Source organism: Ooceraea biroi, chromosome 12 (assembly GCF_003672135.1).
Source record: "Ooceraea biroi isolate clonal line C1 chromosome 12, Obir_v5.4, whole genome shotgun sequence".
NCBI classification, from domain to species: Eukaryota; Metazoa; Arthropoda; class Insecta; order Hymenoptera; family Formicidae; genus Ooceraea; species Ooceraea biroi.
In genome coordinates this window covers 7,400,190-7,419,410 of record NC_039517.1, presented here as the reverse complement: position 1 = coordinate 7,419,410, position 19,221 = coordinate 7,400,190, and the positions used below count along the sequence as shown (strand labels likewise).

At 44.2% G+C, this 19,221-nt stretch overlaps 3 protein-coding genes across 3 annotated transcripts; 2 read left to right on the top strand and 1 right to left on the bottom strand.

The window, feature by feature from the left end:
• Nucleotides 1–3,180: 3,180 nt before the first annotated feature.
• LOC105284218 (beta-1,3-galactosyltransferase 5) lies at nucleotides 3,181–10,060 on the top strand. Its single transcript, XM_011347570.3, has 2 exons — nucleotides 3,181–3,884; nucleotides 4,142–10,060. Exons 1-2 carry the CDS (start codon nucleotides 3,752–3,754, stop codon nucleotides 5,257–5,259), a joined length of 1,251 nt encoding a protein of 416 aa, XP_011345872.1. The 5' UTR covers nucleotides 3,181–3,751; the 3' UTR covers nucleotides 5,260–10,060.
• A 2,530-nt stretch (nucleotides 10,061–12,590) lies between these two features.
• Nucleotides 12,591–14,430, top strand: LOC105284217 (AP-2 complex subunit sigma). Its single transcript, XM_011347569.3, has 4 exons — nucleotides 12,591–12,759; nucleotides 13,295–13,444; nucleotides 13,551–13,724; nucleotides 13,930–14,430. Exons 1-4 carry the CDS (start codon nucleotides 12,757–12,759, stop codon nucleotides 14,029–14,031), a joined length of 429 nt encoding a protein of 142 aa, XP_011345871.1. The 5' UTR covers nucleotides 12,591–12,756; the 3' UTR covers nucleotides 14,032–14,430.
• LOC105284216 (integrator complex subunit 2) lies at nucleotides 14,431–19,166 on the bottom strand. Its single transcript, XM_011347568.3, has 5 exons — nucleotides 18,699–19,166; nucleotides 16,359–18,451; nucleotides 15,983–16,187; nucleotides 15,565–15,871; nucleotides 14,431–15,383 (listed from the first exon to the last, which is right to left on the bottom strand). Exons 1-5 carry the CDS (start codon nucleotides 18,980–18,982, stop codon nucleotides 14,931–14,933), a joined length of 3,342 nt encoding a protein of 1,113 aa, XP_011345870.2. The 5' UTR covers nucleotides 18,983–19,166; the 3' UTR covers nucleotides 14,431–14,930.
• Nucleotides 19,167–19,221: the final 55 nt, after the last annotated feature.

Here is a 19,221-nt window from a genome sequence, read left to right as displayed (position 1 = left end):
TAAATTCTGAAGTATATTAGTCTTTCTATATTCAAGAAATATAATAGTCTTTCTATATTGTTTAATTATATTCGATGATTTTATTTCAATTTCTATTGAAATAAATTTTTCATCAGTTTTCATCATTTCTGAGATTATTATTTCGAATTCATCGGTTCGACATACATATATTTCAATGGACAGAATCTGTTGGTGCACAACGCAACGTGTTATTTGGCTTATCTAACCGAGGCAAATCGCATCTATTCTTACCGCTTCGCGTGACGCAATATCAAAGAAATATACGCTGCATCGATCGCTTTTTCCTTATCTATGTACGAGTGCATTGACGTTACAAGAAACCCAGCATGTATTGATCTCACATGAAAAAGCCGAAGGCCAGCTACGGCTGCAAGACCGATAAACATCTTCAACTTCACTGTCTTACACAGATTTCATATTAACAAGTCAACAAGTTGTCTGAAATATTTTAGAGAGCCAAATTCATGTAACAATTTACCTAACGAAGTACTAAAGAGGAGTCAAATGTCTGATCACATTCATAAAAATCTATTCATAAAAATCTATTCATAAAAATCAATACCTTCATTGATTTTATAAAATACATAATAATTATTTTAGAGTTATACGATTATTATTATCGATAAGTGAATAACAGACGAATATTAACTGCAACCAGTTCTGCTTTGTCTTATCAAGTTTATTTATTTATTTTATTGATTAGTACAAAACGTAGCTACATTTTCCCTGTACACTAATACTTAAAAATATTTATTTTTAAATACTTATATACAATAAACTTTTCTACTTTTACGCAATTCCCAGTCATATAAACAGACACAAATACATTCGGTGATCTCATGGACGTGCAGAGGAGCGCTGGTCATCTCAATCGCCGGCCATTGGACGATCCTGCTGACTTTCGGGCAATCACACGCGAAACCTTGCCTCCGTGAAAACATTCGTGACCTACCCCGAGGTTACGGCTGTTTGCGATGTCAAAAAGTCAGCAGCCGTCCACCAGGAATTCTGGCGCCGTGCCAACCGCGGAAAAATGGGTTATCGATCAACCTCCTTGGCTTGGTAATAACTACCAGCTCTCTTCTTTCCTCCAGCTAGGCGGCAAGAGGGATGGAAGGGATTGGGGATCCACATCTGAAGAGATCTCGTGCACGTAACCAACGCTACTCTCTGGTTGAGCTTCGTTGAGTATATACATGTGCAATCATGTACGAGGAGAGCCGAAACCGTGTCAAGTTTTATATTAGCGCCTTCGATCCCTCAGATGGGATTTTCGTGTGTATTTGCCGATGTTAGCGGCGATTAGCGTGATTGATGTCTCGTAACTAACGAGATGACGAGCGGAGGAGCAAGCAGGATGTACGCATGTATCGTGCTGTAATTAATAGTTCACCTGCATCCGCAATTTTCGACGAAGTTGAGTTGCTTCTGCCGAAATGCCTCCAATATCATCGTCACCCCCATATGAAAATCGGGGAATAATTCTTCCACTTTTTTCGGGATAAAATTTTGGATTTTCGGCCTGCGACGAGTACTTTGCAGAGACGCGCGAGATAATCGAGATCATTCGTGGAACGATTAAAGTAAACGGAGTATCTACACGCCTCGGTTGCTATGTACACCTTTATAATGCCGGCGTTTTATTAATAATCCAGGGTCGTAGGGAGAAATCGCGTCGCGCTCAGGAAAGTCATCACTTCGTCTTGCACAAGCGAGCGAAGGGCATGTTTACTCTCATATTATCACGCGGCAAGTTTCCAGAGAATCCGCTCGCAATTTTCCGCTCTTCGTTGCTTGAGATGTTTAGTTAGCACTTCGGTGATTTCTGATCAAACGCGTTTCAATCCGAATCACCCGCGGAATCTCTTTCGATTCGTCATAAAAGGGTCTTAAAGCACATGGTGTAATGGATGTTAAATTAAATATTAAATAAGCGAGAAATGTATAAAAATTCGATACTCGCACACTCATATACGCATGTCTACTCATACGTCTACTCATATTATACATCTCCTCCAGAGTATCGTTCAGCTCCACGTGATATCGGTCGACCAACTCAAGCAGGAAGTAATTTCCTACGTAACGCAGGAAATAGTTTCAACAACGCGTTATCCATGTTCGATAAATTCTTGTATCTTGCCGTAATAAATTACTGTTCTGAAAGTCCGATCGAACGCTGCTCCCTCGTTACTATCGTTTTACGAGCGGTAAACTTTGCGACCGCTGTTTTTAATTTTCATTCATCGGTTCAACGCGACGACGCCTTTGGCATACGATTATCTTTCAAAAATACATTCTATCTTTCCATCGCTCTTATCAGCTTCAATAATAGGAGATATAGTTAAATTATCGATCAGCTCTTCTTTATATAAATTACTTGCCTCCTACGTTAATTAACTTTAGTATATAACGCGCGTAAATATATACAGAAGCTAATAGTTTGCCATCATTATTATTAAATAACTTTTTTTTTAGCGCGTTGCACAATCACGCATTTCACGATTTTTCTTTTATAACTAAGTCTATTTAGCAGCCGTAAACGATCCCGTTAGCGACACACAGCTTGCTTAATCTCTAACTTTAAAGTGCGCTAAAAATTAACTCAACACACGAGGTCTGCACAAATTTAAATTTAGCGATAAGCGCTGCATTTCAGGCACGTCGCGCCGATACATCCATAATCCTGATGCTGTGAAATATTCACGAGGTTTCATAAAAGTTGCCAACGCACGTCGTCGGATTTACGTCTGGTAAATGATGTTTGAAAGAAGTTACGCATACAAAGTGACCCGGCAATTAATCTCAGGTTCTTGCAAACAAGATTTACTAATTTTTATCAAGTAAAATTTTAAGTGCTACATTAAGACACATTTTTCAAAGATTCAGTGTACGTTTATTAAAATGTCGCTTATATATATCACATACTTGTGGATACTTCAGCAAAAATCAGCTTATAAGCAATTCCTCAATCTCGCGCGCCGCGTCTCGATTTAATACAACTTGCGTTATCTAGCGTCGATGAGAGAGGCGCACGCTGCACGTCGGTTCGATACACGTCGCGCCACCCGACGGCGGCAAGAATAACTGCGACTCTCTGTCCCGCGGGACAGCGGTACTGTCGGTGCGGGGCCCTTCGCGCGCGACGCGCCGGCGACGTCGATACGCGGCGGTTGTCGCGCTGGAGCCGTGGCTGAACCAGCGGGCGGCGGAAACGGATCCTCTTATCGGACGACAATTCGCGACCACCGACGACGAGGATGGCGAGGTGCACGTAAACGAGCGTAACGGCCGCATCAACGACGACGACGTGTAACGCGACGGTTGAAGCGGGGCGATGCGGGGCAGTGGCGAGTGTGCTTCTCTCTTGCTCCCGCACGCGTGTCCATCGGGAGCGGGGCAGTGACTCGCGGCGCGCGCGGGGCCAGGGTCGCCCGCGGTCTCCCGGAGCGAGGGAACGGGCGAACGGCGGGCGCAACGCGACCGGGGGTACCACGGCGAGCGGGGCCCTACGCGCAGTATGGGAATAACCCGTCGGACGACGGCACGCAGCAACGCTCCGATCCGCGGCGTTATCCACGACGGAGCGACGACGGCCGTCGGGTCGTCCGCCGTCGCACGGTACACGGGACGACGATGATGATGATACGGTACAACGGTCGCCGGTGATCCCATTGGGCGAAGGGAGAAAGTGAGCGGGCGAAAGCGAGAGTGATCAGAGCGAGCATCCGTCATGTTTCACTATCTGCATCTCAGGAGTCGTCTTCTGCAGACCCTGATCCTCGCGCTAATCGGTCTGACCTTCTACGCGTACTATCGCACTACTATGTACGATGTCCACCAATTCAGCCTGCCACGAAACATCAGTGAGTATCTGTAGCGATGCGGGTAGTGTGGAGGTGATCCTTGCACAGCTTCACGCCGATATCACTTTTGCTTTTTAAATAATCAGTAAACTCAATGAGCAAAGGATTAAACAATCAGTAGGTAATTGGAGATGAAGCCCCGTTCGTATCTCTCATTGATCATAATTATGTATTACGAGTCTTTTCAATGTTCGTTTGCGCTTTCGCTTTCTGCGTGAATTGTTTAACGAATTAATAACCGAGAGCTACAATTTCAGGCCACCAAGAAGGCCTCCACGCACAGCCGAATCTCAGCGTAGACGTGCGACTGACTGCAGCAGCATCCAAGAATTCCAGCTCGGACTCCAGTGTAGTTGTTCTCAGTCCGTACGCAGCACACAACGTAAGCAATCCCGCCATCCTTATCACGACGTTGTCAACGTCCTCGAGCGCGCAATCCTCGTCCGCGTCGTTCTCCGCGAGCACGTCCGTCAACAACTCGAAACAGGCGGGCGAGAAACTCGCCTCACTGCGGACGGCAAGAGCCGGCAACGCGACCGCCAGGTTGGTGCGCAACGATTCAGCACGCGCCATATACGAGCCTGGACACACGGTGTCGATTCCCGAGCGTTGCCCGCACCACGGCCGCGACATGGACCTGGTGGTGATCGTGATGTCCGCGCCGACACACCTCGAGGCGCGCACGGCGATCCGCCAGACTTGGGGTCACTTCGGCCAGCGCAGAGACATGAGCGTGCTCTTCATGCTCGGTACCACCCTCGATCCTAGGATAGAAGCGGTGCTGCGCAAGGAGCAGAACATGTACAACGACGTGATACGCGGCCGCTTCGTCGACACGTACTCGAATCTCACGTTGAAGACCATCTCGACGCTGGAATGGGTGGACAGTCACTGCTCCGAGGTGAGATACCTGCTGAAGGCCGACGACGACATGTTCATCAACGTGCCGCGACTACTAGCGTTCGTGAACAAGCACGCAAAGGACCGGAACGTGATATTCGGTCGACTGGCTAGGAAGTGGAAGCCGATCAGGAACCGAAAGAGCAAGTACTACGTGTCGCAGGCGCAGTTCCAGCAATCGGTATTCCCGGACTTCACCACCGGGCCAGCGTATCTGCTGTCGAACGACACGGTGCGCCGCTTGTACAACGCCGCCCTGGATCAGACGTACCTGAAGCTCGAGGACGTGTTTACCACGGGCATCGTCGCGCATAGGCTCGGTATCAAGCGCTCGCACGCCAACGAGTTCCTGAACAAACGGATACAGTACACGGCCTGCAACATTCAGCGTGGCATCAGTATACACATGGTCAAGTACAGCGAGCAGTTCGATCTCTGGAAGAAGCTGCTCGACGGTAAGAGCAAGTGCAAGTGATAACCAGCGAGGGTGAAGACGAAGGTCCTGCGCTTGACCCTGGCGGACCAAGCGGCACGACCGTTACCGCCTTTAATACGACTCGAGTGCCCGATTGAACACCGACCAGCCGGCGCGGGACTACTCGCCGTTTCACTGGCGGCCACGCATACGTAAAAAAACACGTATACGCAACACATATATACACACATGCACATTTAATCCAAGTGTGAGTGAATCCAGTGGTACCCGTGGAAAGTGTAGTCGAAGATTGTGCGCCGCAAAACGCGAGGCCGTAGAGATTTCGCCGCTTAGATTTTTACATGACGCACCAATCATCTCACGACTGTTGCCCGGGCGCTTCTCACTGGGGTCGGACGAAAGTGGTAATCTGCATCTCGGCGAGAAAAATTATTCTCAAGAGAGTTCGGAGGAGGGAATCTTTAGCGCGTCTCTTTTTGATATCTCCCTGAATTCCAAAGAAATATTTTAATTACTCTGTGCGTAGAATTAATGTAAAACTATTTTCTAATATGTAGAAATTTCACTTTCATGACGCGGAGAGACGTCTCTCGCGCGTGCAAGAGTCACGGGGAGATTTTCTGTAGCTTTTCCTCGACCTCTGGCTTTCTTCGTGTAATATCGTGGTGCTAAGATCTTCTCTCATGAATATTCACGATTCACCCGTGCTTTTTCATCGCACATCTCATGCGCGACGCATAGTCTCGTATTTATACGGACCATATCCTTCGCGCAGAAGCGGATAGCCACATCCGGCGTTAAGTGTGCGGAAAAAATGCGGGCAAATATTTTTACGACATAGAACGTATAGAATGAGAACGCTGCCGTTCTCGCAAGGGGATTCTCACTAGCGATTCCTTTGTGCGAACGACAGCGTCATCGGTTACACGTGTACTCATCGACTTCCAAACTGCAGTGTAACCAGGTCAAAGTAACAATATCTGACAGGATGTATCGAGTATCATATGCTTTCTCTCAGCGTGGGAGAATCTGTAAACGATTTTTCCTTAACGAACACTCAGGCTTTCTGGTGAATCATTTTTTTATTTTAGCAATATCGCGAACTTGTATTTTTCTTTTCCTTCTTTGGATTCAATATTACGAAATTTTACTTTCTCTTTCACGGAGATCAATTTAACGTTTGCTGCCGAATATTAAGAGTCTGTTTTACTGATTTTCAAGAAGGAGAAATCGGACTCGTATTCGCTAAGAGGACTGCGTTTAACGTCACGAGAGTCTTATCTCCGATCGGGATAATTGCGCGAAACGGGATAACGCGACGATGATAAAATGAACAATCATCGCTTTCTACCTACTACTACTGTACGATGATTATTAAATAAGCATTTGCAACGTTCTAATGATTTTATGATGATTGTTAATTTGACGATCGCCGTCACGTTTGCCCGATCTCACGAGGCATGCAATCTCGCTGCTAAGAATGTACATATACTGAAACGATGTGGTTTATATAATTAATAACGCCTTCGCTCGTTGCGAGAGAGTTTAATTCCGCGGGGAATCATGGCACGCATATTGCACCGATCCGACAACGCAATACCCCCGCGAGGCGTAAAGTAAAATGTGTCACGAGAGCGCCCCGAACCGCTTCCCGCTAATCCTCTGAATATTATCTAGTCATCGTCTAGATAATACACCGCGGACGAACGGTGCGCCCGATATCAACCATCGTCGTCACCGTCATGTATCCGCGGTCCCCGTTATCAGACTTTTTTTCGTATCCTGCGGAAGTATCGTTTTATATTTCCGTTCCCGGTGCCATACGTCTGTAGCGCGATTATAGAGAACTTTCCGGGTCCCGAAACGCGATGATGTGTAAAAATAATGTCAAGAAAATGAATTAGTCGAAGGGAAATGAAACGATGTGATAATGATGAGATGAGATTGACTGTCGTTAATCTTTTGATGACTTGTTCTTATGGTTGTGAAATAGATAATTAGAAGATTTTAATTAATACTAAATATATATCTATATACATACAGTTATATGTATTTTATTTCATAATATAAAGACATTTTTATTGAGTACATGCTTCGTGAATACTTTTTAAATATCGATTTTATACCACTGGGAAATCATTGTAATATTTTTATCTCATCTCATTTCCCGTTGCCCCTAATTGATTGCTCTAGTTCATTGCCTCTTGGGACACGCGTCAAGTTGTATTCCTAGTGCGTCAAGCTTGCGAAAAGCGTATATTTTTATAGTCATCTTTATTTTACACAGCTCTTTCATTATTTCTCTTTTCATCTTCTAAATTTTCTTCATAAATTTTCTATGAAAATTGCCGACAAGCTTTTTCACGATGAATTTTTGCATCATTTGTCTTGGAGAATTTTGAACAAACTCGGTTTTATTATAATATATGACTCTCGTTGATAAGCGAAAGACGAGAGTGCGCTTTTTCGTTTTTCATGGGCGAAAAATCTCGCGCGCACGCGAATTGTCGCGAGTTAACGAGCCCCGAAGATCAGGCCAAGGTTCTTCTGCTCGTTGCGAACTGTGCACTCTGTGCGCAGCAGTGCTCCATTTGTGTCCTTGGCACGATTTTTCACCACCGCCACACGTTGAAGCGCGAGAGAAGCGAAGAGACTCCGCGCAATAATCGTAATTGTCCGTGTCGGGGCCGAAGGGATGTCGTTCCACAATTTCGATTGCGAAGTGCGGCGCGTGGTGTAATCTTCCCTGCGGTCCTGAACGAAAGGAGAACGTGCGGCGTACCAGGCTCGACCCTGACGAAACTGATATCTACGCGATCGATGCGCTTAGTCTGCAGTATCCCACTGAACAATCGTGTATCCGCGAGAATCGATTTCACCGAGTTAACGCGCTAAAGAGAAATAACAGAGCGAGCGGTGGAGGATAGACGCGAGCGGAAAGCGAAAACGATTAGATCAGCTGTGTTGAGTCACGCGAAATGCATGATTCGCCTGTTTCGAATTCAGCATTGATCGGAGGTCGGATTCGTCGAAGAGACACGTCTCGGGATGACTTCGGGAATCGCTTCTTTGCGGATGAGCTTGGGACGTAGGAAGCGCGTCGAAGGCCGTTCCTACGTCTCAAGTATCGTTGCGGCACAAGAAATCGACACAGCATTGTTTCCCGGCAAGAAATTCAAATTAGAAACATTTTTAGTTGCAGTTTCGACACGATAGTACTTACATGTTAGAGATCTGCGCGCGTGTATTGTATCATAATCGATTATACATACGTATACATATGTTCTCTCTCTCGCTTTCTCGCGCGTTTACATAGACACGTCGCATGATCATTGCGTATCCGGAGATAACAATTGTCGCACACATTCATCGTAACGCACGATCGTAACGTGCGACGCGGTAATAATTTATTTCCATTCCTCCCTCTCCACTTTAGATTAACTAGTTAAGTAAGTCCCGTAGACGATTGCATTTTATTTTTTTATGCGTGTTCTATTACCAGTATGTCTGTAAATGCCTGATCGATTTCGTTGTTACGTTACTCGTCCAGCGCAATCAGAGAGGTGACTGACTTGAAATGTCGATTGTGCGATCTTGAGTCCTCACCTGGCTTAGTTCTTCGCGTTCGAAGCAATTTTTCCTTCCTGTTACGCTTTCTAAAAAACGAGCGAAAATCAGAAGTTAAAATCTTCCCACGGAAGATGTTGATAACTTGATATGACGTAATTCCGTTCGTGATTCAAAGCACATTTATTATTTATAGAGAAAGTGTGTATATATTTTTACTACATATATTGTATACATATATTCGAAAGATTAGATTTCATAAATTCGAGCGCGAAGATTTAAGCGAAATGGACATATCTCAGGCTCGTTACGCTTTTGTCGCATTGCGAAATGTAACGCAATTCGCGCAGGACGTCCGGCACGTGTCAATGAAATTAACGTTTATGTTGCGAAACGAAAGCAAGGCGAATAGGTGAATTAAGTGCACATGTGTCGGACGTGTTAAGACCTAATAGCGATACGTAATTTTTTATTTTGCAATACGAACAGAGTCTCATATACTCATAAACCTCTCAACTATTTTATTGTATATTACATATTTTGTTATATGTAATACTTGTTAAAGAAGAAGGAATCTGTGAGAAATACATGTTAAAATCTGTAGAAACTCGCGAGGAATCTGAAAGTGCTTCGTGAAAATTGTTTTTCACAAAATTGTCAAGCTTCTAGAGACTCTCGGGATGCCTGATAAAGAATTGTAATATCACATAAAAATATCTTTGTGATTCAAATCTCAACAAAAACATTCGTTCCACTTAAAAATGTTCATAAACGCTCGGAAAAGCGTCCTTCACTTGTACATCTTACATGAGACTGACGTTCATCATAAAGCGGTACGACTGCTTTTTATTATCCACATCATCGTAGAATTATGTGTATGTAACGTTAACGATTTGCGAGGCAGAAAGGAAAGAAAATTCTCACGAATGTATTCGCACGTTTCGCGCAATATCGCGGATCGTCTATCTTTCGAGCGACTTGAGATCTTTCATACGGTTTTACTGTCACTTTTAGTGATCAGCGAATGTGTCGTTTAGCATTTAGCGCGAGTGCTGCGAAGATTCGAGTCACCTAGAGGAAGCTCGAAGAAACGAACGCGATCAGAACATTACCCACATTCATCCCGCCTATATCTCTTTACTGGGAATGTTTCCGATCGCGCACATGCGTTCCAGAACTACGAGCGTGTACTTTGTTTTTTCATTTATATCGTATCACTCGGATGTGACAAATGCTCAACCATCGTTTGAAGAATATAAGCTCTTTGCTCACATGTATTGCCCGATCATTTAAATCGTCCTGTTCCACTTGCGAGAGGAGAGCGGATCGAGGTAGCCGTTTTATTGAGAAATATTTAATATCAAATATATTTTTGTAATCAGAGCTCAATCATCCAGACCACGGTAGTGTAAGAAGTTTCTGGAGCATTAATATTGCGTTAGTTCAACCGCGTGACCCGATGCAATTTATTCATATAATTCGCAATCATCGCATTAGCTCGTAAGAAACTATAACACCTCGTCATCGTCGTCGTCGTGTTGCTATGAGCACATTCATGCGGTGCAAAGGACTAGAGAGGTCGATTCGTGGCTGTACATTGCAACGGCGTCATCGTTGGATCGTAACGAGCCAGCAATTCGTGTGATTCTATTATCCTAAATGTCGTTCAGTCGACACGGACGAATTGCACTCGGCAGCGGCGCAAAAGGCGGAATTATTGAGTAATTCATGACGCGCGCTATCCTTCACGGAGGATGGTCGCTCGCCCGTCACCGCGCGCCGCTGCGACGATGAAAGCGGTAATTCCAGCTGCGCGGGTTACGCCTTTCGACACCTTTCTAACTTTGCTGCGAAGCCTTTCGCCGCGCATCCATCTGAGGAAAGACGTTTGCTCTCGAAAGTGAAAAACCTACGAAATCGCGCGTTCACTCGCGTGCCTCGTGTCACCTTAATCTTTCGCGTTCTCGCTCGAGAGTCGTGAGATTCGCGACTTTCGGCTTGCGATTTCTTTTGCCACTTCTAATCTCGAGAATTTAGAGAACTAATATAATTATAGATAATAAAGGTGAATTAAGAAAATTAATATCTCATGAGTTGTCAAACTTATTCTTTTGCGGCGCGTGGATATGATAAATGAATATAACATTGCCGATTTTCAGGCAATTTAAAAAAAAAGTGTTACGTAAAAAGAGTATCTTCGCTTACTCGACACGCTCGCAATTATCCGGATTTGATCGAGAACGATTTTAAGCTACTTTCACCGAAATCTTTTATCGCCAGATCCGAAGACCCGCGAGCCTCGTCAGAGTGAATCTCCGATTTAACGTTACGTAACTGGCGAAGTTACTGCTGTTGGAGTAATTACAGATGAACACGGATCGCCGGATTCATTTAGTCGGGCGAGAAAGAAACGGATGTAACCGGAGCGGTGGCAGGGAGTAAAGCACCAGCAGGGAGAGAGACGCGGGAAAGGGGGACGGTGCGGTTTGCACAAACCGCAGTAATTAAATGCAAATACGCGTACTCTGCGCCCGGCGAAATTAATATTTGACGTTCGCGCAACCCGCTCGGGTCGTTCCTTCTTCGAGGAATCGGAGGATTGCCGCTGCTTCTGCCCCGATAATGAGCGGGAAGTTGGGCGCACGCAATCACCGCCGACAAATTGGATAGACTAAAAGCATACCACTCGACGAAGGAGAAATCTCTCGTCTTTCCAGGAGCGGACGGTGAACTCGGCGTTGAACTGGAAAAACACCGGCGGGCGATCCATACCGCGTCATCGTCCCGCGGTCCCTGAAACATAAATGAATTCAGGATCGAGACTGGTCAATTTCTCAATTGATTATTTTAAGAATGCCTGGGTTCCTTTGTTCTCTCTTCTTGATATCCCAGCATTATTTTAGATTCCTCGCGAATCAGTTCTCTTAATTGTTAATCTCATCGTTAATTCTGTTTTCGTATTCTGTATATAATTAACTAAGTCATTAACTAATAGATAATGCAGGTATATATATATATTGTAGTAGATACTATTATAATTATTGTTATCTTTTTATTATCTTCCTGTTAGCGGTTAATAGTTTAAAACTGAAATTTTTGTTACTTTGCACGCAGAGCCATTATACTGCTCTTTCTTCGTTTTCCATCGTGCCGAAATTATGATCTAACTAATAGCGCCGAAAGAACATCGCGACTCACCAAAGAACGGATTCTTTCACGTTTCGTCATACATATATCCGAGACTTGATCTGTAATCGAGTAAAAGCAACCGGTTAAAGGCAACAGATTTCTAGTTTTTCGTCTCTTTTGCGACGCAGAGAAAAAGCAAGCAAACGGCGAAGGATGGAAGAAATATCGCGAAGCATCATTCCTAGAATCCAGACACTTACGCACTGCAGTTTCAATTAAAGTTCAGTTAAAATCTGCAACTATCACGAATCCCTTAGAAATTTTTATTGTACAATTCTGCGCAGTTCTGTCACGATTTAATTAACCGAAAAATATGCCGTGTGTGGGAAGATACATAATTCATATGCTGCAATGTACTCTCCTTTCGTACGATGAATTTTATCGGCTATCTCTAAGCCGCTACGGAGTCGAACACGAATTCAACAGCATTGTCGATAATCATTGTAGCTTTATTTCGGTCAATAATAATGTCAATACCGACATTTTTAAACGTTGGTAATCGCGATCGCGAACTTTAGTTCGATTATCGATCATGCGCCATTATCGACCGCTTCGACCACTCGTTTGCATAACCTAGCATGCGGAGGCGCTGCAGTTTCGACTATTTCGTTCGTGACCGGTGGGCGGAGAACGGCGAAGTGATTGGAAGTGATACGAAGTGACACGGTGTAGGAAAAGGATTGATACGATCTTATGTTTACCAAAATTTAATATATTTAATAAATAATTTAATAAATAGGAACTTACATCGAGTGACGTGAGTTTGATTGGATTTCAAAAATGGTACGTGAGAATTCTCAATCATAATATATCTTTTATCAATAGACACAGTAGTTTATCGCACCTAGTGCACGTACGAGCGACGAGACCGCCTCGGATGTGCATTGTACGCGGATCGCTGAGATGAGAGAGATTTTCATTACGAGATCTCAACGACTGAAAGGATCAATGTCGTAAATAGGCCTACTTAATAGTTAGCGATAGTTAGCGATAACGGGAGTAGCGGACGAGCATACGGAAAGGAAAGTAGTCTCCGAAGCATCATCTTCTTGGAACATCCGGGTGTTCTTGCTACGTGATTGAATCATTGCTTTTTGAGAAATCTGAACACTTTAATAAATCTGGAATAAAATGAATCTGTGAGCGTTTGGTGGGGAGAAAACCAATAAATAAGCGTGATTCGTAATCGTAGATAAAAAGATGTATAATTTTCCTTAATTATTTCAGGTTTTATTATATATAACAATCTTAGATCAATAATGTCAACGATACATCTTCGAAACATATAAATGTTTGATTTGGATTTACGTCTTTACAGATACGCTTTATCCTCATACAAAATAGGGCAGGTAAAACCAGATTAGCAAAGTGGTACATGAATTTTGACGATGACGAGAAGCAGAAGCTAATAGAAGAGGTGCACGCAGTGGTCACCGTCAGAGATGCAAAGCACACGAATTTTGTTGAGGTAAGCTTGGCAGGGCCTCGTCCCTCCTTCGTTCGTTTGGTTATTGGAGAAAACCGCCAGAAAGAAACATAATCGCAAGAGTCCTAATTGTTGAAATGTATTCCAGTTTCGCAATTTCAAGATAGTGTACAGGCGCTATGCAGGCTTGTACTTCTGCATTTGCGTCGACGTCAATGACAATAATCTCTGCTACCTGGAAGCAATACACAACTTTGTGGAAGTGTTGAACGAGTATTTCCACAATGTATGCGAGTTGGATTTAGTGTTCAATTTTTACAAGGTACTCTTCAAGCGGCAACATTCTCCATAATTACAAAGCTTAATGTAACACGTTACATGAGTGATTTTAATTTTTGATGATAATCACTAATTCAAATGTCGACTCAACTGCCCAAGTGAATCTATCGTTTCGATAATTTATTATTAATTTCTTATTATTTAATTTTTTTTTACTTTATTATGAACGATATCGATAATTATTGCAGGTCTACACCGTTGTCGACGAGATGTTCCTGGCAGGTGAGATCCGAGAGACGAGTCAAACCAAAGTGCTGAAGCAGCTGCTGATGTTAAACTCCTTAGAATAAACGTGCTCACGGATCTCGGTTGACGTTAACGTTAACCGAACGCATGATCTGAATACATGTAACGTGTCCGAAGTAAATATAAGTCCGTACTAATAAGTAGATTGTGTTGCATATAAACACATATAAAAAATACTCCATGTTATGAAATCATGTAAGTAATTTTCGGCAGTTGTTTCTTTCGCGGGGAAAAAAATGTGATGTACAGTAAGCTCTTTGCGAATTTTGCGTTACGAATTACGTTGCGTTACGGACGGTAACGGTGTCGAAACATGACGGACTATCTATACAATCGATATGAGATAGGCTACTCTCGTAGGCATGAAAGAGAAGACAAAATATAATAAATATATACACTTATGTTTTAATTAATGTAATAAATACTGTAAATATGTGGTAAAGTATGATAAAATCTCTCTTTATTGTTTCATCTCACGCACGTCTTCCTCACGTTATTTATATTACAAAATACAAAATATTCTCTTTTATATCGATTTTTAATTTCAAATAATAAATATATTCATGTCAGTAAGGAAGAGAAAGTACACTTTCATACGTTAGAAAATTCGTCACTAAATAAGTACCAAAAACGTAATAATGCCTGATAATCTTTCTCTTTATATGTACACCTTTGTCTTAGTTGTGAACCATTATGCAATTAATGCGCGCAAGGATGCGCAATATAGCCTACATAAATCGTTAAATCACATACAGTGTCCTATTAACGTTGTAAATGTGCCAAAGATGTTTCTGCCTCGTACACGACTCAAAAAATAGCTTACAAAACCGTAGCAGTTTCTTTACTAAGATCCGACTCGGACCCGTGTGCAGGTATGACGTAGACTTATGTACAAATGATACATCAGAACAGTTAATGATTTTTTTTCCACATAGCTAACGTTTCAGTAGACTCGCGACTGCAATATAGCCTTCTGCAGCAAAGTGCAGAATGTCGCGTTCACCTCTTGGCACAACTGGTCCGCCGCTTTGTCGCCCAGGGCCGCCTGAGCCGAGCTGACTCTGCCGAGTTGCAACAACAGTCCCGTAATATCCTCGACTAGCGGAGGGAAGGCCAAGCATATCCGCGTCAATGAGGAGAGCACCGGCATGAAGAGCACGATCCGGTCCTCTGCGGACAGTACACCTAACAGCGTTATCAGAGTATTGATGGCCAATCGGGAGACGCTCAAGGCCTTTGGTAGCGCGTACTGAACCGCCAGGTGTGATGCCAAATCTACGGCGAACACTTCCTTCTCCGGCTCGGGCTGCGATAAGAGTTCCGGAATCCAGTCGAGACATATGTGCATTGACGGGATTCCAGAAACCGTGATCGGCAACAGCTCACGTGGGTAGCCCTAGAAATATTATACATAATTATACATAATTAAAATATTAAATATTTAAGAATTATTTAAGTGATGTGCATAAGTCATACTGTAATTAGAATAATTAGAAAAATGGATCATTTTTTCAAAAATGGATTTTTTTTAAAGATGCTTATTATTAATGTCTGTTTGTCATAAGGTGCACACACACCTGAAAATGAACCAACTTGGCCAAAGACGGATCCGCTATAAACACCTGATGCAGGTACGAGCACACGACGCTTCGTATTTCACGAAGGGACCACATTTGCCCGGGAGTGCATCGGTCCTCCTCCGTCTCTAGACACGCCTCCAATAAGATTTGTACTGCTGCGCTCTCTTGACCCGCCACCAAGGCTATCCTCAGATCCTCCCTCTCTGTTTCGCTGGTTAATTGCCCAGTCTTCTCAGTCAAGGGCTTGTCCTGCATGTGCCTGGACAATTGAGATCGTGACGCGGCTAGTGTGGCCTGCAAAATCCTATTTAAAAAATTCAAAAGTTGATTCCGAGTCAGCCACGTGATAGTTTATATTATTATTATGTGTTCAATAATTTATTCAGTTATTCAATGAAATCAGTTCAACTCTTACCTAAGTATTACAGATAAAATCGGCGCGCATCTAAAAACTCTTGTGTCGCACCTCAGTACTTGCAGGGGATCCAATACAATATTGTCTTGTGTCAAAAACACGTTTTTCACTATAGAATTCTCTATCAACAGCGCATTTATGGACAGAACCCACAAACAACGTGGCAGCACGGTATTAAGCCGAAGCCACACTTGCTTATAAAGTTCTGAAATACGAGAAATCTGGCTTAAATATTTTGGTAACACAAATCTTTCCTGCATAGTATGCAAATTGGTTAATATTAATATCTACAACTAATGCATTCTAGAAATCAGCGAGAGAAAATAAGAAAATTCTTATGCGTGAAGTATACGCACTGCGTGTTAAAGTAATATACCTTGTATGTATCTAGGAACTTGTTCGTCGAGAATATCCTTCAAATAATGTATTATCAGCTCGGCGTGGGGCCAAATCTCGGTTGGCTTCAGCGTCATCAGCTGCCTTAATAATCTTCCGGTTCTCGAGGGGCAAGTTTTAACGTGGCCGAACGCCTCGACGATCGCGAGCTCGCCGATCTTCGTGCTCTCGTAGCTCGCGATGGCAGAGTCTATGTTAATCATTTCGTCGTCCAGCCAATCGTCCACCAAGGACAGATGCGGAAAATGAGTGGCCAGTAATCGCAGTAGCGGCGAAAACAGACTGGCGTAGTTCATCTGATCCCGCTGCACTAGTTGCAGCAGATACTTGATCGGCAACTCGGACAGGAACTCCGTGGAATACGACTTGAGTTTTCTGCCTTGCGATATGAAGGTGTGCATGTTCGACAATCTCACGTCCTCGTACAGCAGCAGGTAGTACAGCAACAGTAACTGCGAAGTGAGCGAAGGTTTTGACGCGTCGATGTCCGCGTTATCGATGTCCATCTGCACGCCGTTGGCGGAATTCTTCTTGAAATCGAAATTCGCCCCGAACACGCTGTTCTGGAACACCTGACGGATCTCGTTCTCGGTGATGGGTTTATTCGTGTGCTCGGACGTCTTATTGTTTGTCACCAGAATGGAGTTCACGTAGACCTCTACCAGCGCTGGCAGAACCGGATGCAACGGCGACACGCTCGCACATATCTGTCGGTATATCCAATTTTTTATGGGTACCCGATGCTTCGCGAAGGCTCGCGACTTCAGTAGCTGGTGTATACAGTGCACCGGCAGGAAGCCGGGAATGTTGGCATTCAGATTTGCCGTGACCGGCACTTTGACCGCGTGAGCGGTAACGACTTGCTCAGTAAATATCTCCTGCATGAATATCTGCTTGATGCGCGTGAGGTTGTTAGGTCTGATTGGTATCTTCATGCCCAGAGTGGCGCAGACCAATTCGCAGATCGCAGACAGCTGATTACTGTGGAAATGTATCGCCATTAGGAGCAACATCTCGCCGAAGCTGGCCGTCACGCCGCTCGCGCTCTCAAAATAAGCCTCCTCACGTACCAGCCACTGTACCCACTCGATGCTGCGCTTCTCCAGATTATGATGTCCGATCAGTGACGGACAAGCGATCAGCATGCACAAACCGAGCGATACGAACCGGACACCTGCTGGCGACGGTGGTGGATGCGACGTCAGTAGTTGTACGATCATCGCCACCTCGTCGTCCTGGAATTTGATCCCGCCGATACCCCTCAAAGCGCAGTACAGCCTTAGCAACGCGCTCGCCTGCACGACCTGTGACTCCGCTAGTTGGCTGTCCGTACTCTGAGCGGCAATCGTTTGCAGTCGCTTGAGGAGTTCATCGCGTAGCGACTGCAACGCCGTCTGAGATTCCCACTTACGCTTCTGCCCGTTCCTGATAAACATAGCGATCCACGAGCGCACTTGCTGATCGCTACCCAACAGCAATCCAGATACGAAGGCGACCACGTCACTTTCAGGCTGCGAGCTGTTCGCGTTCTCGTGCTCGAGGCTCAGTGTGATCGCCAATGCAGGCATTCTGCACAGTTCCACGCACTTGGCCCTGATCGCCAATGCCTGACTCGGATTCATCTGGCAGAGCATCGTGATGGCCTGCGTTCTAATTCTGCCCAACGCTGACTCTTCCTGTCGCTCTCCATTAGCAATCAGATGCGCGCATACCTCTGAGAAGCTGTCTGGACTGTTAGCAACTATCCAACAAATTATGTCGGGCCCATGCTTGACGTGTAACAGAGTCTCCACTATGTCCAGTATGGATAACAGTGTTGGTAGTTCCGCAAGTGCTATGCATATAACGTAGCTGATCTCCTCCATGTAGACCGCATTGTCGAACAGGTCCGACTGTTTGATCTGAAATTCTTGATTCTTCTGCAATTCCTGTATCTGAGATGCTATGTACAAGATCTCACTGAGCACCAGCCTGATCCTGCGAATAGACTCGCTGCGCTCGAACTCTAGAGCCAGACCACTCTGCAGTGATTGTGCTAGCACGCTGTCTCTTTGCACGCTCCCTAACTTTTGTCTGAAAAAAAAGAGTAAGTAAATGGCATAAAATTATTCCTGACACATAAAAGTTTTGTAATGTATCTATATTTATAACTATATCTATATCACTATCACACAAATTAATGTTAAATATTAATATAACTGTATAACGTATATTTCGTGTATATAAAAAATTTAATAACGAAATATGCTTTGGTGAGAAATTTTGGGTCTCTCTTTGGCAGGTAATCAACGAGGCAAAACGTGACGAGGAAAATACTAACCTCAATTGTTGCTCCTGTCGGACATCAGTCTCAAGAGCATGGAAATCGATGGACAACAGAGCAATAATGGAATTGACAGATTCAATGCCAGATAATATCGTTAGCACTTGCTTTCGCCCCTCCACGCATTCCTTCGTTATGTCCAGCGGCGAGATCAGGCTCATCCTAACCAAACACGGCAGAATGGGTCTGATCTCCTTGTGCGAACAAAACGACAGCTCCATGATATCGACATTTTGTATCGCTGTGAATACTCGCGGTGCAACGCGCGTACCCTCGTGCATGTCTTTGTCGTTTCTCGTGACTGCCCCTCGCGATATTTAGACAATTCAATCATAAAAATCGTAAACGGCAATCTCAACCGCGATTGACCGCGACTAACCATAACAACCGCCAAGAGTGTTACCTAAATAGTGCCATCTGAATTGATCCGAGCTTTAGTAACTACCTTTAGTTTTTAGCTATAGTACAGCTATGTAGCGGGTGTTTTTAAAATTAAAAGACCGGCAATGCGCACGCACTT